At 42.2% G+C, this 25,093-nt stretch overlaps 2 protein-coding genes across 3 annotated transcripts in view; one reads left to right on the top strand and one right to left on the bottom strand.

Annotated features, from left to right (window-relative positions):
• HSPBAP1 (HSPB1 associated protein 1) overlaps positions 1-14,855 on the bottom strand; it is a 37,880-nt gene extending 23,025 nt beyond the window's left edge. Inside the window, exons 1-2 of the mRNA XM_075152868.1 lie at positions 14,729-14,855; positions 2,133-2,318 (exon numbers count right to left, since the gene is read on the bottom strand). Coding sequence (XP_075008969.1) covers positions 2,133-2,318; positions 14,729-14,765 — 223 coding nt within the window. The 5' untranslated portion in view covers positions 14,766-14,855. The remainder of the gene's footprint in view (positions 1-2,132; positions 2,319-14,728) is intronic.
• A 302-nt stretch (positions 14,856-15,157) lies between these two features.
• Positions 15,158-25,093, top strand: part of SLC49A4 (solute carrier family 49 member 4) — a 72,392-nt gene continuing 62,456 nt past the window's right edge. The window contains exon 1 of one of the 2 annotated variants that reach the window (XM_075152870.1): positions 15,158-15,666. In XM_075152870.1, coding sequence (XP_075008971.1) covers positions 15,297-15,666 — 370 coding nt within the window. In that variant the 5' untranslated portion in view covers positions 15,158-15,296. The remainder of the gene's footprint in view (positions 15,667-25,093) is intronic. The other variant, XM_075152869.1, reaches the window with a different exon arrangement.

Below are 25,093 nucleotides of genomic sequence, written 5' to 3'. Positions count from 1 at the left end.
TGGCAGGAATGGTCTCATCTAGTCTTAAGGCAATGAATCTATTGTAAACATGGGAGGAATATTCAGAGAGATCAATACAATTTTAGTTGTGTTCTCCTGTTGCCTTCTCTAACCACATCACTGCCTCTGTTTCATCTGGGAAAGTTAGCATGAACGACAATAAGAAAGAGAGGTCCTCACTGAAAAACAACGTTAAGCACACAAGAGTGAGATCAACCATCTTCCAAATGACAGTGGCACACAAAATGTATTACATTATTTCAGACTCTGAGATGGCTTGGCTAATGGCTTCACTAATATATCCTTACAATGCAATTTTTTTATAGCACCACAGGTCTCATTCAGTTACAATATAACCCCTGAAGGCTCTACCCATCTTCTTGAAGACATTTTTAGCTCACATTAGCATATAATGGAGGTTCCTGGAGACAAACCGATTGCTGCCTAGGGATTGATGCCTTTATGAAAAAGCAAAATACAGACAGATGCAACTTCAAGATACAAATTCCAATTTAAATCCATTCTATATCCCTAGTGACTAGAAGTTATTGTTAAGAGATGACTTCTAGTTGGTAGCATCAATCCATCACTTAGCTACATAACACTCCATCAATCCCATCAGAAGCCTTCCCAGCTGGAATACCTATTTGGCTCTCAAAAAGTGCCTGCTAATTAACGGAGACTAGGACCAAAACTATCCTTTTACCTGGTAAGCCTCGCATATTACAACTGAGATATATTAACAAGGTATCAAGGAAATGTCATATATATGCAACTTCTCCCCTATTGGTAATGGGATGCCTTTTACATGTAGTGCAAGAACTGGCTGATACCTCAACAAACTGTAGAGATATTGCTGTGAAGATATGTACCAACGTATTAATTCTACACCTCAATTATCTCATCTGTAGAAAGTGAATAAATAACACCTGTTTTCCCAGGAATGGCATAGGAATCATTAATCCGTGCTGGTAAAATGCTTTGAAATCCTGAAATGCCAAGCATTTTCCCTCTAACATTTCTGTTTCATCACTTCTCTTGCAAAAATTGAACATAAAATAATATGGTCAGTAACAGTGTATTGTTAAGTAAGACAATGTGATGTAATCTACCACTTCCATAGGAACTGGCAGACTCTCATCTGGAGTCCATGTGCAGGCCCTGTATTCCCAGAAAGAGGTGGTCCAACTGAAGAAGGTTAGAAGAGTACAGAAAGAATAGCTAGGTGGGGTCTAAAAAACCATGACTTATAGTGAACATTTTTTAAGAACTGGGTTTGTCTGGCCAGAAAAAAAGAGAAAAACAAGATACTTTAGGCAAAAGGGAGAAAGTGCATGGCAAAATGTATTTTGGTGTGTGGTTGGGAGGGCAAAGGATGTACAGGGCATGAATAAAGCAATGAATAACCTCTAAAGTGGCTAGCATATTGCCACCTTGGAGCACATTTCATGTATCTTCCCTCCCTGATATGAAACCAGGGATAGACTATGACTAGTATTGAGTGGCTACAGACCAAAACGGAGTTGTAGTATTTAAAATCAAGTGCAAAAATTGTCTTTCTCCCATGGCATGTTCCTAGATATCTGAGTGAATCTGGAGGGTTAGAGGTGAGATTATTGTACTGGTGTCAAGTAATTTTCTTAATGCTTTATACTCCTACAGCATTTTTCATCACAGGACTTTAAAGTATTGAGAACAACCATGGTCTTATAAAACCTCTGAGAGGAAGGTGAGAATTATCACTGTTATCCAGATTAAAAAACTCAAGATAGACCAGTTAATTGGCTAATTTTTTAACACACTTAGGTTTGTGGATATGGAAGCTCAGCTCCCATGAACATCTGAATCATGTAAAAGACCAGGACCAACCACACACACTGCAAAGCAATGAAAGAAAACGGAGATGCTTGATTCTCGTATGTCAGTGTTGTTCACCAGACTTCCTACTAAGAATAAACACACAAGAAAGAGAAAGGGGAGTTCCACTGTTGGCCAAACCCAAGGCCCTAAAAGCAAAGCTTGTGGCGAAAAGTAATACATTAGAGAGTGAAGAGTGATAATGGAGAGGCAGAGGATCGCAGAACCTAAAAAAGGGAGTTGTGACATGTAACACCAGTCCACCTCAGTCTCACCTAAATCCACTGTCTTCAGACCTAGCCTAAACTGAATTGTCTTCCCATCCAACACCGCAGAAAGATATTTCACATTCCAGTGCAGGGCTGGCCAGTCGCCAACCATGTTACAGAAGACTGCAGGTTGCTGTAGAGACATCACAATTTCCTTGGCTTTCCCAGGAGTAAATGGTTTGACATCTTCACCTATGTAAAGAAAAAAACCAGCTGTAGAGAGATGATTTATGATACATGAAGTGTTACCTATCATGCCCCACAGCACAGGAAACATTAAGAACTAACATCTCCTTTGTTTATGGTTGATTTTTTTATTATATTTGTAGATTTTTTAAAAGTCAAATTTCTACTGCAAACACTGAAAGAACATTCCTACACTAAATTAAAGTTTAAAGCAGTGTATTACCACACAAAATGTAAAAAAAAAAAAAAAAAAAAAAAGGCATGTGCTTAGAATTTTCACTTGTAGCTTAGGCAATAAAGCACTGTAGCCAAACTGTTTAGAATTAGGCTAACAATAAAAAGACCTTATGAATAATGTCCAGAGTTTAGAGAACATAAGTTTTATGAGTAGTAGTCTTTCTGCATGGGATTCTTTCCAAGAAGTGTAGACCATTGTCAGAGATGGCAAACCAGGTTCCTACGCATTTGATTTAAACCAGGAAACGGCAGCATAACCAAACCAGCAGGTATTTTTAAAGGGGTTTAAAATTCCTTTTAATCTACAAAATTTTAGAAAAAGGAAATTGTGCCAATCCAAGGACTAAACTAACCCGAGATTTCCACTCACTCCTTTGCTGTTTCGAGATTTATATGCCCCACTGAAACTGTCAAGCTGAAATGCTGGCAACCTTGAATAAACTCAGCACTTTCAGAACAACTTTTCTTTAGGGACATATTGAGAAGGAAAACCTGATTTTTTTTTTTTTTTTAAATAACATAACAGCTCGATAGAGTTGAAGCAGTGGACTACAACTCCAGATCATAAAAAAATCCATTCATTATTTTAACCTGTATTGAAGTTAACTCATCCAGAATTTGTATCTGTATAATGGCTAAGATTTAACATACTGAATCAATACGTATGGTTCCCCATGACTCCTTGCAGTTCATTTAAAACAAACAAACCAATTCAGTCATTCTATTTAGGGGTCAAATTATGGTCTGGCATGCACAATGGGTTAAATAAATACAGGACAAGAAAATTCCCTTTACTGCTGGGTGCTAATTTTGCCTCTCGCTCCTCCCCGTGTGTGGGTGGTGGGACAGGTAGTGGAGAACCAGCCAGTCCCGCACAGGGCAGCCCAGCAGTACCAGCTGGGGGAAACACAGAAGACGAACCACCAGGAACAAGGTCACTAAGGAAGGTTCTTCAGGATTGTTTCAAACATAACAGTTTAAAATAAATATATGCATGCTGAAGCGCGAATGGCAGGAATAGGAGGAGCCCTGTGCGTGCTGTATGCCAAATCTCTTTGGAAACTTTTGTGAGTCCCCCTTCTTTTGGCAGGGTTTATACTCCAGCATAGCTGTACATTTTAGTTTTCTAAATTAAACTGCAGTCTTCACACAGATTAAGTGGCAGGTATCAGGTCTGGGGTCTCCTACGCTCAAGGGGTCCCTTCTCCCACAGACTTCCAGGGAAACTGAATCGCCCTCTCCTTCCACTCCTCATGAAAACTCCAGCTTGAAGCTTTAAAACTAAAGACTTCCAATATTTTATCTTCATGGAACGTAAAATTTTTAAATGGCTTCCCTTCTTAAGGCAGATGACAGGAGGGAGTTTGGGTTTTGGTGTGTTTTCCACATTTTCTCTCACACGCAGAGCAACACTTGACAGGATGGTGTTGCTGTGACACAGAGATGTCTACAACACTTGGCCTTCAGTCTCGCGCTCCAGCAACTTGCACAACCAGGACATAAGGAGGCCTCATGGGGACCGTATGTCTTACCATATGGTCTTCACTACCCCCGGAAGGAGGCTCTGGGGGTTTCTGAGCAATAGGTTAGTATACCTAGAGGGAGCAAGTCCCGAGAAGGTAGAAAGACCATCTGCAGACACAACAGCACATGCTGGTGCAGGTAGCAGGAGCTGGCTGCGAGGCATGGCAAGAGGCTAAAGCTCAGCATGTGTTTTTGCAGTGATGCTATTGAAAGACTAAAGGCAAGACTCAGTCCAGACCTGAAAACTCCCAGAGGGATTTATAAAACTTCTTCCATCTCTAACAGGTGCAATTACAATATCGTACAGAAGCGGCTTTCACGACGCGGGAGCTGGCTGGCCTTACATACCTTCCAGATTTTCCAACTTGTAAAAATGAAATTATTCCTGCTTAGGCTAAGTTTATTACTGCATGGCTGTCTTTTTGACTACTCAATTGTTTTTGTTTTAAGGGCAGTACATTTACTTATTTTAGAGGATATAAAGCCAAAGAAATGCAAGAAATTGGTGGCACTTTTTTGGAGGATTTTGTAAAGCTGAGTTTTATCGCAAAAGCTTCAGGTTTATCCTGAAACTTCAGTCAACAGTTGGGATGTGTTACAAAAGCAGAAATTTTACTGGGAGAGACAGGAAGGCTCATCAAAGCCAACTGTTGATTCTGTGTGGCTTTCTGATGTGATTTCCACATGCATATTGTGCTTTTGAAAGGTGTGGTTTTAACCACAGTGAATATACAGTAGGAAGTGCAGAGCTCAAGCTACTGGGAGAGTTTCTATCAATGCCAAACAAAAAAAACCCCCACAATTAGACTAAATAGTCTCCCCACTACTGAACGTTAGCTGGAGGTTTTCGTCATGTCACCACTCTGTATTCAGTTGTAAACCTATTTCCCTATAAAATTTAGAAACAATGAAAGAGGACAGTCTGTCTTAGTAAGATGCTAATCATTCCTATCTTCAAACAGTATTCAAATCATTGTTAAATGAGTATATATCTTTTCCTGATATAGATAATCACATACAATACATATGATACAATCAGCAGTGAAGTTTGAAACGTCTTAGAAAATTTAAAGCATTAGATAAATGAACATTAGGTTTTTCTGCAAAGACAAATGAGGATTCTTGCTGATTTTGTGCGAAGGATCTTTAAGTGTCTTGATTCAGTTTTATGTATTCCTTGGTGAGAACAGCAGCCAGCTAAACATAATTCTTTCCCCATAATATTTGTCATGCATACCTAAACACCTGTTAGAGAAAAGGCACGCAATATAAAGTAAATATCACATACTATATCAAATCGATATTACAATAATTTGGAGAACTCTGCTCATGACCAACAGAGATTTCTGATGGGACTACATGCTGTAGGAGTGGTAAAAAGTAATTAAAAGAGATATCTGAAGATATCTCTTGAAAGAGAGATTAGCAGAAAACTTTGTAATTTAAAATAATAATAATCTTTTCCTTGGTTATTCTTATCATAGCTCCACAAAGACCTTATAAGCTGGGCTTTTGGCTTCTCAGGTTATTTCCTAACCTGAAATTGATGGTAATTGATTCCCAGGCAAAACCTGAGGTTGTATAGCATATATAAGGGCATACAGTTTGGACACGGATGTGTATAAGTACAAGGTGTATAAATAAAATGTGTTGCAAAGAAACAAAATGTCCATGGCACATCTTGGGCATTAGGTATCAAATTCCTAGGGGAGATCAGGTAGCAGGAGAGAACAGAAATGCATTCTCCTTTTGAAAAGAAAAGCTCTGTTGGAGTCTTCATTTTCTCAGTTATACTCTGATCCAAAAGAGAAAAGGAATAGTGTTAAATTAGCTCTTTCTATCAGGCTTAACAAATGATGTGGCTTCACAGTACAAAAGGAAGCAGGAATAATTTGTCTCATGTTTTGACTTTACACAAGGCATGTATAGAAACCAACCAGGAACTGAAAAACCGAACCAGGTTTTAGCTCAAGTTTTGTAACTGTGACAGCTTATATAATTGCCGAAAATCGTAGGCGTTCTTTAGAAAAGTAACACATTGCGAAATAGAGATCTTCCAATTAAAAATACAAAGCTCTCCAGTCGTCTTTACATGAAGTGTTGTCAAATATGAAGACTTATCCAGACTTCAGCACTGAGGGCAGGTAAAAGAAAAGCAATGAATTGGCTAAGTACTTTCCAGTAGACTTTGTGCTTCTAAGAGAGAAAATAATTTAATGTTTCTGATTAGCAATTTTTCTGAATAACTGAGTGGGGTTTGGGAACAAAGAGTCTAGCACAGCAGGCAGTCTGATGAAAAGTGGACTTGATCAAAGTTGTTCAGAAGTTAAATGCACTGTCATTCATTTAAAATAATTTAGCAAATTAGAAGAGTTCATTAGTGCGTGGTAGTTGGCTTCTTCCAAAACACCCTGCTGCTTAAATATGAGATTTAATTGAGAGGTATTAAAATTATTTTCTAAAAGAGGGAGTACAAGGAAATCCTGGTAACGTATTTGGTATAAGCATCATCACATTGTTTTTCTTGCAAATCTGTAATGCTTCATTATCCTTATTTCTTTAAAAAAAATTATTAAAAGATAAAAGAAAAATTTGGCATTTTGAATATATTGATACAGAGCAGCCAGGTCACTCAAAAAAATCAACTAACCTCCAAAATCTTACCTATCCAACAACCAGGAGTGGCAAAAGAGAAGGTACGGGGCAGAATGGGGAAACTCCCCAAACCAAACAGAGGTGACTTGGTTTGGAGGTCAGACTTAATGATTTCACAGTACATTGACTCTGTAAATTAAAAAACAACTTTAAATAATTTGCCTGTGATTACAACGTTATGCACTATAATCAGCCTACTCTGGGCAAACAGACTGCATCTAAATATACACGAGTAGTTTTCAGGATATACCGCATGAACATCTAGGTATTATTCCCTGACCAGTTATTGCTGTTACTATTATTTTTTACTCTGAGAATGCCAATACTGCAGATGCAGCATAGCTGGGGCGGGGAGCGGGGGGGGAGCATCTAACCTAGATTTGCATAGATATTTTGGCTACTGAAGGATAGTTAGCAGTTGCATGGAGCCCCTTGGGACAGACCAGTCAAACGCATCTCTGCACTGGTAAGACTGGAACCTGAAGCTTACTCTGGTAGCCTGAAGTCAACACACCCTTCCTTGCCCTCCGTGTCTGCCACTGTGGAAGGAAGGCATCAAAAGAAAAGAAAGAGGCCAAAAGAGGAATTTGTATTTGCACTCACTTTCCAGTCCTGCCGCAGTAGGGCTGAGCATCTTACAGTTTTTCTTACAGTAAGTCGGAGTGACTCAAGACATGAAGTAAGATAAGAGCGTGGCTATGCCCTCAAACCTCAAACTATCCTTCCGATAAAGAAAAGGAAATAGCTGCCAGACGTCTTAGGGGTGGAGTAAGAGGTTGAGCCCTGAACCCAGCACTGGGAGGGACTTCCCACCGCTGCTCTAAATGACAGTATATCATCTCAAGCATACATTTACGAAATTCCTTCCTAAATCCCCGAGAGCTCTTCCTAGAAAGCTCTTTCTGAACCTCTGGCCAGCTTCTGCCTGTTGTCTCTTCTTCTCCCACCCTGCAGTGCACTTTTAGAAAGCAGCCGTGTCAGTTTTCAGCTAACTGAATGTCGACTGACCTCAGCTCCTCTGGTCTCCTCCAGCAGAAGAAATGCTTTCCTTTCCCTCCTTGTCCTTACAGCTCCTGCCTGCATCTTCTGCCACCTGAAATACCCCTTTCCCCTCTCAGCCCCCCAAACCTAGGAAAATCAGGATATGTACAACTGACAGAAGTTATACTAAATGTATTTCCAATGAACTTTGTATACTTCCTATTGGCGAAATTGCTGAAAGCAAAGTGAAACACAATGAAACTGCAGCACTTGTCGGATAAACGGCACTTCATTTTCTTTTGAAGGAAAAGACTGTGGTCATTGACCAAAACCTTCCATCAGGATATAAAAGAGTTTCTCCAAAGGAGAGACTGTTCTTCCTTAAGCTAGGTTGCTACAATTCCACCTTTCTGTCTGTTTGGGGTGTAAATTACACCCACTTGCTGCTGAGGAAATTTAGTAGCAAAGCCATTTCTTCCCAATAGCCCAACGGCACAGAAACACATTTCTCACAATATTTCCTAATAGGTGGGAAATTTAATACAAAACTTAATACTACTATAACATTATGATTGAAAATAAGGGAACCGGCACATCAGGGAACTAACATCTATATTTCTAAGAAAAAAATAATTTGTTCATGTCGTAAGTAAAGTTTATTTCTATTTCTTTTTCTATTCCTTGTTAGTAGTAAATATGAATGTACTACTCTTAAATTGATGAATGCGCTGTATAAAATTCACTGACAGGAACTGTAACCATTTATGACTTTATTGTTGTCCTATCCTGCAAACTTGACTGACAAGAACTTCAAAATGACAGCAGCAAAAGAATCTAAATCTTCTAAAATACACTGTTTTCCCATAAGCTATTGTAGTAAATAGTGAATAATAGTCAGTAGTATTCTAAAAATATGTTTTTTCCCATAAGCCATTGTAATAAATAGTCAATAATACAACCGAGCCTTTTGAATTTGAGCCACAAAGGGGTTATGATGGAAGTATACAAGACTTTGTTCATTATAATACACAGGATACAAATTATGATTAATGACTGAGTCAATTAGAGGTATAATTGTTAGAATGAAATTATACTTTAAAAGAATAAAAGAAGTATTTTTGAATTACATAAATTATCGAATTGAAAGAAACCAGAGAGACCCACCACGTGAACCTCAAGAACAGTTTCTGAAGATTGCACACATAACCAATGTGTGCAATCAGGGCATTAGGTTGAGGGATTGCCATTATTATAAGAATATTAAACAAAAAGCATGGCTATTATTCCATCTGTTTACATCATTCCATAAAGGTTCTCATGCAGCAACATGAAATTAGTCTGTGAAAAACTGTTAACAGTGTACATTTTTAATCTTGGGGTTCATATAAAGAACGTAAAATCTTGCTTTGACATAATGTAGAGCTAAGGATACATTTGACCTAATACAGCTCACCAAAATGTGAACTACCAAGCTTTTCTAATTTAATGTTCAACCTTAACATTTCATTAATGTTAGTTCTGGTTTTTAATATAAATATTAAGCATAAAAGAAACTCTGTTTTTACTGAAAAAGCACAGCCTTGTTACATAGAAGCTTATCTCTCACAACTTTATAATACAACAAGCTACTGCTAGTGGTGTCAACCTATCTTTACCATCTTCCCTCCAGAGATTTTCTTTCTCTTTTCTTTTTCAAATAACAACTGCCTGCAAAGTTTCTTTATCTGTAAACACCATGAGCTAAATATCAGAAAAGATCAAGGACTCTGCAGGCCCAAACCTCCACTCAGATGTGCATGAACTCTTGTTCTAATCAGCTGCACCTGCTTTTCTGGAGAGTGAAGGTGACCTTTAATTTTAGAAGAAACCATGACAGTGCTGCTGCTTTGAATTTTGGAAGCTTCTTGAGATATGCAAAATTTACCAAAACTCAGTGTTTGTCAACCTATTAGTATATCTGGAAAAGTCCTTTCAGTAGAGGAATTTCAACATTTTCAGATTCCTTTTAAACATTAATGTCACTACGTCAACCATTGACTAATTCAATATTAGTATTAGAATCAACAATGTCTTGTATATCCAGTCTTCAAAAGCACATGTTGCTTAGAAATTTAAGATAACCCCCTGAACATTAGCAAAACAACAAAATTGCCAAAGGTTAAAATTGCACTTTTATACCAAGACATCCAAATTGCCTTACCATCGCTCTTCTTTAAATACTCTAGTAGAAATCAAGATCTTGTGCTGCCATATCTACTCCCAAGAATCTCATTGTGTCTGTGATCACAAAGCACAGAATAATTTAATCTTAAATCACATATGTCCCTGTTCAGAAAAGCACAGACACAGAAATAATCAATTTAGCCTCTTCTTTCTATACAGAATTACATGATAGAGAGTCACATTTCTGAACAAACAACTTTTTGTGAGCGTTATGTCTTCAATATGGATCTGATCTCAAACACCTACCCAATCAGGTCTTCAGAAGACTCATTTGAAGAGCACACAGCATATCTATTGTATGACAGCCAAGCGTGACTTGCCAGATCAATAGAAACAAAATCCCTAATGCCTACATCATTAATTATATAAGACCAATAATTAAGTTACTCCTTGCTGCTTCGATGTAAGACAATAGAACAATGACAAAGTCTGATCAGAAATGAGAAACACATTCACCAGAGACACGATGGACAGACCAGTACCAGAGCAGTATGCTTAGCTCTTCTTGCTGGCATCAGAGACAATGAGATCTACGCTGAGGCAATCCTAGCCCAAGGAGACAGGTGGAGATTTTCACCCTGTATTCCCAACTCAAGCCTAACATCCTCGTGTGACTCAGTTCATTTCCATCATTCTCAGGTTTTCGGGAGGACAGGAAACCATCAGTCTTTGAAACTGGATTTCCCTAACACAACTTTGGGATGCAAAATACTCTATTGATGTTGTTTGCAGTTACTCGCACGTGGTGGCCATGAATGAAATGAAGAATATAGGGACCATGGTCTGCTGATGTTGGAGCTTCAACATAACGTCCCTAAAATACCTAAGACACTGAGCCTGTCTAAGTGAGGTAGGGAAGTAGCCATGAAAATGAGCTTGGATGAAAGACATCATGCCCCTCAAAGAAGATACAATCATCATCTATGTGTTCATTGTTAAGCAGGTGATGAATGGCAGAACAAGCAGAAATGGAGTACCAAATGCTTTAAATGTACTCAAAGCCCAAGTCAGTTGTGACTTTTGCATATTCCTTTTGATAGCTATAGTAAAGAACCTACAGCGTGGTCTACAGGCAATCTGGTGAGAGGTCTTTCATTGGCCAACCACAAAGGTAGATTCCACAAGAAAAAGGAGTACCCCACATCTCCCTAAAGGACCTTACAATGGGCTCTGGCTCACCACAAACCTCATCGCCACTAGAACAGTCACTTTGCAATGTGGATATACACAGCCTGCAATCAAAAGGTATAAATGAATGTCCACTGGATAACATTGATATTTGAATTTAAGAATAAAACTGTTCAGCTTTCATGAACTGAAGATGTGTCTGTATTCTCGTTTCATGTTGATACTAGAAAAAAGAAAAAGGAAGCACTGTAAAACCTTTTTCCTCTGAAGTACAAGGAAATCATTGTATGATGTTAGAGCTGGAAGTCTATCTACCTCTCAATAAAAAAGAAAGGCAAAAAAAGATGCTGAAAGGTACAGAATGCACAGATTGGAACGTGCCCAAACCAAGCCCAAAACAGAGCAGATCCCGAACAACTTGCTCCTAAGCAACTAAAAGGAAAGGGATGTCAAAACTTGATGAAGGAAGAATGGGATTTGCTCACACCTCACAGGCTCACCTTCAAGGGTGTTGTTCAAGACAGGGGGTGTAAAGAAGAGAACCATTACAGGTCCCTGCTTACACTAGTGCTGTTTATGGCAGCTCTGAAACTACGTTGTCACAACTCCAGCTGAAGTCTAGAAATTGAGGGAAATCCCTGGAAAACAGGCCTCTTTTTGGATGCTGGAAGGAATATTCAGAATTGGCTAAATGTCACTTTTGAATCTTTGAATGAATTTCAGGTCCTGCCTATTTTGTGCCAAAATGCTTCTAGCCTTCATAGAGTATGTAATCAATTGCTACTTGTCAGATTGGAAGATACGAGTTGACACAAGAAAGTACAAGATTGTATACATGAGTTGTTGGGAGAGAGGCGCAAGAAATAAGGGGATGTTGAGGTTCATTGAATCTCTCTGAAGGAAGTCATGTGGAGAGCAAATCTGTCAAAAACCTGATGATTGGAGAGAGCAAATGGCACTAGGAACTGGGGGTTGCACCATGGGGGGGATACTCTCCTGGACTGCTCAGCTCAACCATTACATGATAGGTGTGTTTAAACTGAATTAGACTCTCCAGATGCCTCAAGGTTATTACAAACCTGTCAAAGCCTTCCGTTTATCTTTATAAGCCAGGCTTAAATCAGCACAATCTAGGTGCCAACTCATGAGCAGATCAGCCAGGCCTGCCTCAGGGATGGGATGAGCATTTGGCAGCAATAACAGCTTCAGCCATACAATTTTTATCCATCAACACTAGTCTATCAGAGCTCCAGGCCACCAACTCCTCCCAAGATGAATTCCAGAAGGTTTTAGGCTGGACACAGACAGATAGGCATGAATATGGAGATGCGACCACCTTGAGAGCTTTTAGGTTTGAAATGGAGGCACCTACCAATGGATACGCTAGTGTGGTTGGGCAATCAGGGCTTCTGTATCACAACTCTGGATCTAGGTGCCGTTGAGTCCATGCAAGTCCTGCTATAGGCATGAAGGTTCTGAGCCAGGAGACAAAAAAACCTTTCCCCTTGCCTGAATATACGTGCACTTCATCTGATAATATTCAAATCTCTTTAGCTACATTATAATGAGGTTAAAGCAAGAAAAGATTTCCCCACCCCAAATATTACAAATGTCAGTAATGAGAACAGTAAAAATGTCACCACACGGAGAAAAGAGTGAAATTAGCATATTTAGAGAAGTATTATACCCATGAGTGAAATAATGCAATCAGTTAGCTGCAAGATAAAGCTAATTTGGTTTCCAACAGTTTATCAACAAGGCACTGCTCCTTTACATTAACAAATTTAAATGGTACCATATCCTGCAAACAAGAATAATTCACACAGAATATTACACTGTGTTAATTAAATAGCTGGAATAGAAAAGGTCAGGCCATGACTGAAAGATGCACATATGGGTTGTGAAGCTATGAAAAGATGGAGCAATTTCAAATCAAGCAATTAAAATAAATTATTTAAATCAGGATTAAGTCAACAGTAAATAACCCTGGATTTTCTGAGCCTATTTTGACAGCTCCTTTCTTTTGTTGCTGTTACTCAGAAATTTCTTTCTTGCTGGCCACGCAAGAGTCAAAATATCTTTAAACCCATCATAAGATGAGGTGGCCTGGATAAGTTACCAAAGAGTTATCCTGCTTATATTCAAGTTTTCATTTTACTATGCAGGTAAGAGGCAAGAGGCAAGTTTTGCAGTTAAAGGACACTACAGAGCCCCACTTGCCTTATTTCTGGATGGGTTTCCTACCATTAGAACAACAATTACTACAGTTAATTGAAAAATGTTCAGAGAGAGAAATATTCTTTCACTTTGTTTACTTCTGCAAATGACAGCACTTTGTTTTTGGCACAATGCCACTGAATCAATTATATTATAGTAGTAACACAGCCATTGTAAATTGAAAGAACATTTTGGCATAGGCAAAACTATGCTGAGGTGGTAATGTATGAAGAAGACCCAGTAAAACAGGGAATTAATCTTACTTGGGGCCCCAAAGCACTACTGGAATATGCATCAGTCAAATCTGAATCTCATCCAATATTTTTACTGTATTTTATTTTTGTCACTACAGTTGCACACGGCAAGCTTGAATTTTAGTTCGTTACTATCCATATGTCCCCCCATTATTTAATTGTGCATGAATTTTATTTCTCCTGGGGAATCTCCTGATCTTTTCTAGACAAAATCTCGTTTTCTTTTTGATCATAGTTCTGCTGACTTCAGTTGGTATAAACCTCCTTTTTGCACCTTCAGTGCAACTTCTAATGTGAACCTCAGTCTAGCAAACAGAGCTCTGTGGGCTAAACAAAATGCAATGTCCATATGTTTTGGGAAGAATTTCATGGGAGTGTGTGGTTTTGGCTGCAAAACCGTGGGACGGGCACCACGTGTGAAATTCAGACGTACGCTGTCCAGTACATCAACAGAGTGACAACACTGACACTGGATCCAAACCGTGTGGATCCCACTGTTCAGCCCTCCCCAGTTAAGCACACAGGCATTTATCAAGTCAACTTCCAGACTTTGTGACGGAATGCCTAAGCAAGCCAAACTGAAATACCTCATTTTTTCAGGGAAGATGAAGCATTGTGCAGCATACGAGCCATTAATTTTATGACAAGTGCAGATGGTAGAGATACAGATAAATACTCATGCAACCTAATGGAATGAATATATACTTCAATATATACTATCACTTAAATGATAGGAGTTTCTAACGAGTTTAGTGTAGCCCACACGATGGTATATTCATCCAAACTCTTAATATGGATTTAAGTGCAAGGCTGTAACTGAATCCCACTATTCCCCCCCCCAATTCGGACCATAGCTGGTTTGCATCCACCTCAACACCAGACAATTTCCCTGTCCCTTTAAAAGGACAGACACCCCGGAGAAGCCCCGCTGCAGCCGTTCCCCGCAGGAAGGCACCGCACCTGCCGAAGGGCCAGCCCAGCCCAGCCCTGCCCGCTGCGACCGCAGCGGTAACGGGCCCACGCCCGAGCGGGACGCTTCGGAGGAGGAGCTGAAGGAGCCCCCGCTCCAACCCCCCCCACGTTCCCGCCCGGCGGCCTAGAGACAAGCTGCGCAGCCGGGGCGCGCTAGGCCGCAGCGCGGCCGGCGCGGGTCGGGGAGGCGTCCTCCGGGGGCGCTGAGGGGCGAGGGGCACCTACCCGGCGCGGGAGGACGGCGGCTCTCCGCCCCGGCCATGCTCCTCCGGCTCTCCCTCCAGGGCGGCTCTGGCGGGCTCCCCTCGGCACCGCCCTCGCTAACGCAAGGGGCAGCCCGGCCCGGGGCGGAGCCGCGGTGGCAGCGTGACGGCCGGGGCTGACAGCGGCCCGGAGGCAGGGGCTCGTCCGTCCCCTCCAGTGACACCCGAGGGGCCCCTCGCCCCCAGCGGCGGCTCCCGCGGGCCGCCCCGCTCCTGCCCCGGGACCCGAGTCCCGTTCCCGCGGGGTGACGGCCCGGGGGCTTCTCCGCCCCGCACGTCCCCACAGGCCGCGGAGCTGCGGCTGTCCGGCGGCACGGCTCCCTCCCCGCGGGGTGACGGGCCCGGCTCTCCTCCCCGGCGCCGCTTCCCTCCTCCCCTCGCCGGCGGAGGAAGGAGGCGGCCGCCGGCCCTCCCCGACCGCGCATGCGGCTGTGCCGGGCCGGGGCAGCGCCGCCGCGCTCGGGGGTTGAAGTGTGGGTGTCCCTTCCCCCGGCCCCGTCCCCGGCGGGCCCCCGTCAGCGCCCCCGCAGATGGGCTTAGGCTGGAGCAGCGCGGAGGAGCGGCAGCCCCTCCTGCCGCCGCCGCCACAGCAGCAGCAACGGCGGCGGCCGCAGGCGCGGGGCCCGGCGGGGGGCCCGGCGGTGCCGACGGCGGTGCCGGTGCCGGTGCGGCGGCTGGCGCCGTTGGCGGGCCGCGTCTACGGGCGGCGGTGGCTGGTGCTGCTGCTCTTCTCGCTGCTGGGCTTCGCGCAGGGCCTGGTGTGGAACAGCTGGGGCCCCATCCAGAACTCGGCCCGCCTGGCCTTCGGCTTCAGCGGCTGGGACATCGCCCTGCTCGTCTTCTGGGGGCCCATCGGCTTCGCGCCCTGCTTCTTCTTCATGTGGCTCATGGACAAGAAGGGTGAGCGGGGCCGGGGGCGGCGGGGCCGGGGGGTCGGGACTTCCCGCCCCGCTCCTGTGGCTTCCCCCGGGCCAGGCGGGGACGGCCGTGGCCGTGGCCGTGGCCGTGTCCCGCCGACGCCGCGGTGAGGGGCGGCGTGGTGGTCGTGAGGCCGGGGGAGGGAGCGCCGCCGGCCCCCGCCGGGACTAGTGGCCTCGGCCTTAAAAGGGGATGACTAATACTTTAAAGGCATCATGAATGCTATTTTCAGTACTCTGCTCAAACAAAGGCACATCAAAGGCCATTCACAGGGAAGGTACTTAAGCTGTTCCTGAAGCTGAGAGGAATTATGGCATCTTAAGTCACGGCCGAGGCGTGACTGGAGATGTGCTTCTGGAGATGTGCTTCCTTCTGGCATTGCCATGCCGGTGTTTCACCTGGAGATGGTCGTGTTTTCTGGTAATCGGCTGTGATCCAAATGTGTTGATATTTGGATCAAGTAATGCCAGTGCTCAGGGCGACCACTGCATCTTGAAAGGAATACTTCATTTTTAAAAGCAAACTGGACACGAAGTCGGTGGTTTGCTTTTAGTTACGCTAGGGAGATGCAAAGACAGCGAATGTAAACCAGAAGTTGTGCTCCGGGGTTTCAGGAGACGAGCACGAGGGAGAGTTTCCTAATTTGTGTTCAGGCCATTGCGTCTCAGTAGCAAATCTTTGAAAACGGTGTTTGTCTTTGGAGAACTTCTCCAGGGCCTGCGCAGTTCGTCTGCGGGGACCACTCCGGCGAGGTCACTTACCTCTGTTTGTAGATTTGAGCTTTTGGGCCTAAATCCACAGAAGCGTTCAGTCTTTTAATTCCTGTTTAAACAGGCCTCTCGACAGGAGATAGGAGCCTACATACCCTTGTGGCTCCTGATGTTAAGTGCTACTCATTCCATTTATTTAGGAATTAATAGCTCATTTGTGGGGAGGGAAGGGGGGGAAGTGAAGGCAGGCAGGGAGAAGAGTTGTAGCTGAGAAGGCCTGCGTTTCAAAATTGGAATTGCTTTTCCTAAAACTGAAGAGGCACTGGGGAAATACAACCTATTGGGCTGAAAATACGTTCTCCAAATGAGTCCATGGTCGCTGTACAGCCAGTCCCCTCTCAAGCAATTTAGACTTAAGTCGACAGTGTCTAGACTGCTGTATAATAGTGTTAATTATCTTAAAATTAAAGTAAGCTATTTTGTTTTGTACAGTGAAGACAATGACTCTGCTCATGGTATGAAGGAAATAAAGCTAAACTTCAACCTGTGCTTGTAGAACCGAGTCTATATTTTTATTTCTTCATTTTCTACAAAATTGATTCTGAGCGATGCAAAAAAATACTGGAAAAGTTTGGAAGAAATTCATGGAAGAAGAAACACTAGTGTTTTGTTGTTTCATTAATACGATTGGTAATGTAGTTGCTGGATTTCTTGGTTTTACATATAGCTTGTTTTAGTGAGAATGTGTATAAAAATGTTTTCCTCGTTACCTGAGCTGATTGCTTGGGTGTGGGGTTTTTTTTTTTGTTGTTGTTGGTTGGTTGGTTGGTTTTTTTTCCAATTTCCATGTTCATTGGAGATATTGATACAAACTACCCCTTTTCTCTTGCTTTGTTGCTTTCCTCGTTGAGAGAATTTTGGTTGATTGCCTAAACAGAGCATCTCACAACTCATTGGCTTTATGCATAAGGAGTACATAAGGGCTCTGGAGCATGTTCCTTGCACAGCAGCAGATTTTGTGGGAGCCCTGTTGTGTTTCATGCTGTTTTCTGAGTCTGGATGATTCCCAGAGAGAATGTGGTGCTGTTGACTTTGGAAGTGACAGCAGAGTCCTGCCACGTGGTTTCTCACGGAGCAAGGAGGAGAGCTGCTGCTGCCCAACTCTCCCGTGGGGCACGTTTCCACTGGAGGCATGCTGCAGGGAGGTATCTGCTCTTTGGAGAACGCATGTTCCGGGAGGAGCGTGACTCCACTGCTTTGAAGCTGTAAAGTTGGATGGGTGTGACCTTGCAAGAGCAGTATTCCACTTGCTTAGGGGTACAAATGCTTGTTGTTACACCAAATTTACTCTCTGTACCAAAAATACAGAGAAACGAAACCATTTACTCTCCTGGCTTCAATCATGTGTCATTGGAGTTAGCTACTAAAGGAACTGTCAGGAAAAAAATGTATTTATGAAGTGTCAACATGTAAAACCTGGCATGTAGCAGAAGTATGACACTGTAGATGATGCATGTCACAATTTGAGAGGAGATTCTGCTTTTAGATAGTCCTATGCTTCACAGTCAGAGGTATATCCAACTGATACGTAGCAGCCTACTGTCAGTTAAGTCTGATTTTGTGTTATGCTTCAGACGAAGTCCAAGACGAAGTATTTGTCTTTTTGGTTTTTAGTTGTTCATTGTAGCATATAGTTTGAAACATAAATCGGTTTCCATACCAAACTTCTGTTGTATTATTTGTGTGCCTGTTTCTTATTTCAGTACTGCTTCTAAGGGTTTGGTCACTTTTTTTTTAACCTTTTAACTAATTAGAAGTTGAAAGATTGAATATTAAGCAATAGGCTTAATGTTAATAATCCTACTTGGAAGAAGCATTTCTTGGGCCGTGTGATTCAGTTCCATCACAGCTTCTCAGAGAATGTGGGGTCTTCTGAGAAGAGAGGACAGCAGTGTTTATTTTTAGTGCAATGTATGCTAAATAAGCTCCAAATTATCTGTTCTTCAGTTCTGTATAGAAGGGATCCAGGATGGAGAAATTACACCTTTTTTGTTTTCTAACCTTGAAGGGTTTCTTGGCCTTTGGGACCTTTTCCCTCCTGCCCTGCCAAGTGTGTCTCCTGGATTTTTTTTTGTGGAGGCCTGTTTGCAGGTGACACAGGTAATGCAGCTGGAGAATGGGAGGAACATGTGGGCTGGGAAAGGTGTGTAGATGGTGTCTCTTGGCTCCCTGGGGAATTTCTGCAGGAGATATTACAGGCAACTGTACGCCTGCCCCAAGGACTCTGACGACCCAGAATGGCTGTTGGTGTCAGAAGCAGCATGACGATCAGTTTGGTTGGCTAAGCCCGCGTTCCTGTAGATCTATAGGGATTTCCTGGTTTTTTAGGAAATTGAGGGTGAATTTTCATCAAGAGAGTAGTGATGGTCTTAACAAGGCTATATTTGTGAAAAATCTTACTTGAAGGTCTGAACAGACTCAGTAGGAATACACAAATTTTTTTTGAAGGGTGATAACACTATTTTAAAGTGTCTTTGAGATACTGGAGGAAGCTTGGATTTAGCTGGTGTTTCTGTAAGGCCTGTATATTGGAGGCTAGTTTGTATTTTTTTCTGAGCTCTAGTTCTCAAAAATACATTCATTTTCAGATGCTTAGATCATAGCTGGAAATTCTTCTTTGGGGAGCGAGCCCTGTTCCTGTTCCTGCCTCCCTGCTTCTTCTGGCTGAATGGAGACTTCTGCCAGCGTGCTCTTCCTTGGGAGCTCCTTGGCTAGGGTGCTGTCATAGGGACAGTGGTGGCATCTGTAACGTTTCCTAGTCCTGTTCTGGGATGGGTGCATGCTGAAACTCAGGAATTATGTTTGCGTGCATCGTTTTTGAGTATGTGCCGTTTTGAAGTAGGTTTGAAAACCCTTTTCCATAAGTAGAATTACAGGTGTTGTCTTGGTTGGTTGGTTTCTTAATGATGAAAGGTTAAAAGATGGAGTGCGCCATGGAGCTAAATGTGTCTTATCTGGTGCATTTTCTTTAGCAGTGGAATTAGAGAGTCCTTGTTTAAATGATAATTATCCTTAGAGATTCAATAAGACTGAAATTAAATGGGAAATGACTTCAGTGTGCTGTTGGATGGACCCTTGTTGTTTACGTGATTAAAATTAGCTACAATTTGTTACATGATGCTTGAATGTTTATGGATGTTTTGTGCCTTGAGTGTTTAGTTTCCTGGGAACTGTAAATACAAGCATACAGAACTGTTAGGATGTTTGTATGTCTAATTCCTATTGAAATAGAAAGCTTACATACTTCTACAGATTTGGTTCACTGTTTTTTTTATTAGTTAAGTGCATAGTTACAAGGTGAGACCTAGAAGCAATATATACTGTCAGTCTTCATTATGTTCCCATAAAATCAAGAAGAGGCAATGAAGAATGAAATACTTTATGCTAATTTACATTAAACAAATTGAACAGAATGATGATATTTTTCTTTAATTTTTGGAATGCAGTGAACACAGTTTTATATTGAGTTTGAAGAAATGTGACATATTACTTGTAAAAGTGAAATGTAATTTATTTCTTGGTCCTTTTTTATAAAATGGTATGTGCTTACATGGGTTGCATAGACATTCTTAGTAACTTTATTTTGCTGAAATTACATTTACATAGCATTGTTATCCTAGTGATTAAATTATGAAGTAGAGAGAAAACTTCAATAATCAGATTTTGTTTTTTAATGGAGATTGGCTTGTCTATTGGAACCATGAATGTTTTTACTTGTATGAATAGTTATTCCTTTCCTGAATATCAAACTCTTGATTTCATTGCTGTCTCCTAAATCATGCTTCTCAGTTTCCTTCTCTGAGACGTTTGGTAATTCTTACCTCTTCCACCTGATTTTGAGGTTAAATCCTTTAATAGAGTCTGATAAAATAGTCATGAATATTGAGTATGAGTGCTAAATCGGGCCTTACTAATATAAAAATGTCTTAACTGTTGTCTGTACAAAATAAACTACACATGATGGATAAAGAGATTTCTGCATAGCAGCTTTCATGTTTGAAGTTCCCACATTGTCACTTGTGCTGTATGCATGGAAACACTGATTTTGCTCTCAGGGAACCTTTGGACTCCTCTAACTCACATCTAGGGTCACTGGGACAGAAGGGAGAAGACTTCAAGTGAACTTCTTCTCCCCTTAGATCTTCATCTAGGAAGGGTTTGTGAAATGCCTTTGGCTTTATTTTGAGATGTGAAGGTGGGTACAGAGATCGAAGAGGAAGCACGTGGTTGTTCCAGAAGTCAGTGAAAACATGAATGATCAAGTGAAGCCAACGTATGGAGAAGACTTTCTTTCTCCTAGGTGTTTCCGTTGTGCTTGGCATCACAGGGTCCTTGTATGTGTCCTGGTTCCATCTGGGACAGGGTTAACTTTCTTCCCAGAAGCCTGGGGGGTGTGCTGTGTTTTGGGTTCGGTGTGAAAGGAGCGTTGATGGCCCATTGATGCTTTGGCTGTTGCTGGGTGATGCTTGCACCGGGAGGGGGGAGCACAGCCGGGGTGGTGGACCCAGCTGGCCAACGGGGTATTCTATACCATGTGACATCATGCTCAGTATAAAAACCAGGTGGGGGGGGGGCTCGCCCCCCGTTCGTGACACGCGGTCGGCGGTCGGTGAGCAGTTGCGTTGTGCATTGCCTGCTTTGTGTATCCTGTTATTGTTGTTGTTCTCATTGTTATTATTACTGTTCTACTTAGTTTTATTTCAATTATTAAACTGTTTTTATCTCAACCCGGGAGCTTTCCTACTTGTGCCCTCCCGATTCTCTCCCCCATCCCACCGGGGGGGGGTGATCGAGCGGCTGCGTGGCGTTTATTTTTGCTGGCTGGGGTTAAACCATGACAGTATGTCATTCAGGCTCTCAGACAAAGTGGTAATAAATATAAATTGGAGCCTGTTACTAATAACTTAGAAAAATTGCAGCAGGTCTAGTTGCTGATAGGTATCGCTGTTGGTATAGATGGACAGTGTGAAGTACTTTCCATGGCGGCAGTCACGAGAACGTGCTGAATTTTTAATGGAAGTATTCATAGTTCTGTTGTGTCCCAAGTGAGCATAAACATGTGGGGTTTTGGTTAACAGAAGAAGGACAAAAATAGGCGAATCATGAACTTTTAAAGTCTGAGACTTTTCATCTTGTGGCAAAGAAACACATTTTCAGCTCCTTTTTGTCATGATCTCAGAAACAGACTTTTCTTATCTCAGATGCATGACTGCAAGATATGTGGCCAATGTTTCAAAATGACCAATTTGGTAATTCATGGGTTGAGTTCAAGCATGAGCCTCAGCTAAAAATGCCTAGGATAAGACTCGGCGTAAGGCTGAAGACTTTAATGTAATTTGATGAGATCAAGTTAAAAGAGTTTACACACAACAACATTAGAAAAGGTTTATACAGACATTATGGTTTCAGTAGGTTAGTACAGCCTTCAGGAAAGAAATACCCATAGGAAGACTTACAGGTATGAAAATGTGGGTAGAATGGCAAGGAGCCAGCTCAACTGACATATGCTGGGATTACAGAGAGTAGTCTTATCATAAGCAACTGATTCTACTCAGTAGCATTTATGTTAATGGCAAAGGTCTTGTTAACTCCAATAAAAGCGGCAGAAGGCTCTCTTGGATTTAATGAAAGCTAAATGTGAACTTAGTGCTTTAGGTTTTTTTTAAAAAAAAAGGGGGGGGGGAGAAGAAAATGCCTTGACTCATTTGAAGTGAAAGCTGTATATATTTGGTGAAAAGGCAAGTGATTAATGCACTTCAACCAAGTGCAAAAGAAGTTTGAAGGAAAATATCTATTTTATCCCAGTCTGTTCTCTCTCATCCTGTGGACATCTTCTACTGCATGCTATGAACAAGGCATATTTCATTGTCTTGTAAGTGATACTGATCCACACCTATCAAATTCTGTGAAAGGGATTAATTTTCCTAAGCTAACAAATCTTGGAAGAGATGAGATGAAGTGTTGTTTTTCATGTGGAAAGATGAAAGAAGCAATAAGAGAGCTGAATATAGGTAAATCACACTAGACTAGATATTCGATCAGCTTGATTTTACAAAACTTACTTTGATGAGTTGCTAGTGTGTGTGTTTGCATAGACATGCTTTTCCTCTGCACCATAAGAAGTAAAGAAACAGGAAGACTGAACCAAACTCAGCTTTTGTTGCTTAATTTTATATACTGTGGCGGCATGAAAGTCCACAGAGCATTTGTGCAAGTGCTTGCAGAAGTGTGGACTCATTAGAGAATTGATTGGCCCACCCTCACTGGAGTCAGGCATGCTGCAAAAGACCACTTGAGATACACAGAGTGATTAGCAACATAGACTAGTTTAATTAGGATCTGATGAGTTGTATTAACTTGATGCCACTATGATTCATCATAGCAATACTGGTTTGATAGCAGCACTTCCCATACCTCCTGATGGGCCAGGCTGAGTTGAAAGCATCGATCATGGCTGTAGACAGATGTCCGCTTCTGGAGCTCTTTCTGTTAGATGGTATCACCCCCAGTCTCTGCTTCGTACTATGTTTCCACAGACATTTCTCTTTATACTACTACCCTTTATGCAACTCCCGTGCTCTTTGCACACTTCTTTGCAGCTGCGGCAGTGGTGCTAAGACAGCTGTTTGAAACACCACATACTGAAGAATATCAGAAAACTGCATGCTGGATTTAAAATAACTTTTTCATGATGAAAAGTAAAATCCTAACATGTTTGCGTAGCTCGTGAGAATAACAATGGCCATGTTATCTGAGAATAATGTTGTCTTGAGGCTTTGATGCACTGAACATGCAGGCACACTGGGCGTGGGGTATATAACTTGCTATACCTTGATGTTGACAAATTGATGAATAGGGAAATAATTTACCAGCATAAAATATGATCCCTTACTTTTATTATGCAGCTGTTAACACAAGCAGTATTAAAGCACTTAGGCATCCCAGAACTGAGTCAGGACACAGTTCCAGCTAGGAAGATACTTTGTCAACAGTAGCTTTTAGAAGTTGACTGCAGAGAGTATAATTCTAGGGCAGCTGTGCACTGATCTCCCCTGCTGTGTACTCATGTATTTTCACTACCCCTCACAACCTTCTCTTGACCCAAATCCTTCCTAATCTGACTGCTTCCTCTTCTCTATCTCCTGCCTCACCTTGTGTCTCCTTGCTGTTGTGGTGTGCCCATCTTGTCCTCCAACTTCCCTCTGTCCTCCACTCTTCCTGCTTGTTGAGGAGTAGAAGAGGTTGGATGTGAGAAGATCAGGGCTCAAAGGAGTGAGAGCAGATGTGAGAAAAGCCCGTGGATAGGTGGGAAGAGATAGAAAGAAGGGGAGAGTATGGGATGAGGTAGTGAGTGGGTGAAGCATGGGATGCATGGATGCAGAAGTGAGATCTAGAGCCAGCGGGCAGGGAGTGGTGGGGATGGGAAAGATGGAGGAACAAGCTGAGTAGGAGGCACAGGGAAAAGGACACTGAGCATCTTCTCCAGTGAGCTTAAGGTATCTTAAGTCATACCTAAACATGACTTAGGTAGCCAGCAACAAGTGATGGGGGTGGTAGGTGCCTGCACCCCAGCCACAGATCAGCAGACACAGCTTTTGTGAACTGGCTTGAGAAGTGCTTTTAAAGCCAGGAGCTGGGAAGTCTCTTTGAACGCAATTGGCCTTTTTGCCTTTTCTTATCGCCAACAAGGTCCTAGTCTTCTGGCTCTGCACAACCCAGCCTCCGAACTCTGCCTGGCAGTGCCTGTCATTGGCCAGAGGGTGTATTCGGCCCTTCCTTCACCCTCCCCTTTCCCGAGGCACCCCGGGCCACGGCTGCCTGCTCCCTGCGGGGTTCCCCGGGCAATGCCGACGCAGAAGAGGGCGGCTGTTCCTTCTTGCGTGAGTTTGGTGGTGACAGATGTCTGGCCTCGTGATGGAGGCACGAGCGGGATGCTGGGGTGGATGTGGCCACTCTGGCTGGTGTCTCTCCCCTTCTGGAAGGCATTTGGAACGGGACAGAAAACACTAAAATACTGTTATGTTGTCCACTGCCCTGCTGCATTTTAAAAACATTTAAATTTTGCCAATCTCCTTTCTTTTACAAGTTTCTAACAGTCTGGCAGCCGTGCTACATAAAGGTAACTGGTGCTAATTTCTATAACATAAATGACAACAATAATTCCACTATTATCGAAGTCCCTTGGGCTTTCTCATAGATTTTTATTCTGGAAGTAGTAAAGTACTTAGGAAAGTTGTATTGCATTCATTTTGCTAGCTGTATGTTTATACTGTATTTATAATTCCTAGCTATTAGTTTATAATACTGTTAAAGAGAAAAAAGAGTAGATCAGGTTTTGGCCTGTGAAAGCTGAATCTGCTTCCTTTAAAGAAAACTGAGTCTGTTTCCTTTAAAGAATTAATATGATATTGTTTATTTTTCCTATCGGAAGAAACTAAGTGTGAACAAAGAAAGACCGTTTTCATTTGGTAATGCTGAACTAACTCAGCTTTACTGATTTCTGAATTCCAGTAACAGTATTACCATTGCACAAGCAAAACAAATTTCATTCATTATTTTTGGCCGATGTTGTTTTTAGGAGTTAGTTTCATGTTACGCTTTAGGAGTGAAAAACAAATCTGCAGCGAATGCAAAAATGA

Source organism: Calonectris borealis, chromosome 6 (assembly GCF_964195595.1).
Source record: "Calonectris borealis chromosome 6, bCalBor7.hap1.2, whole genome shotgun sequence".
Lineage (NCBI taxonomy): Eukaryota > Metazoa > Chordata > Aves > Procellariiformes > Procellariidae > Calonectris > Calonectris borealis.
Note: the sequence above shows the minus strand (reverse complement) of the source record. Positions and strands in the feature narration are given on the sequence as shown.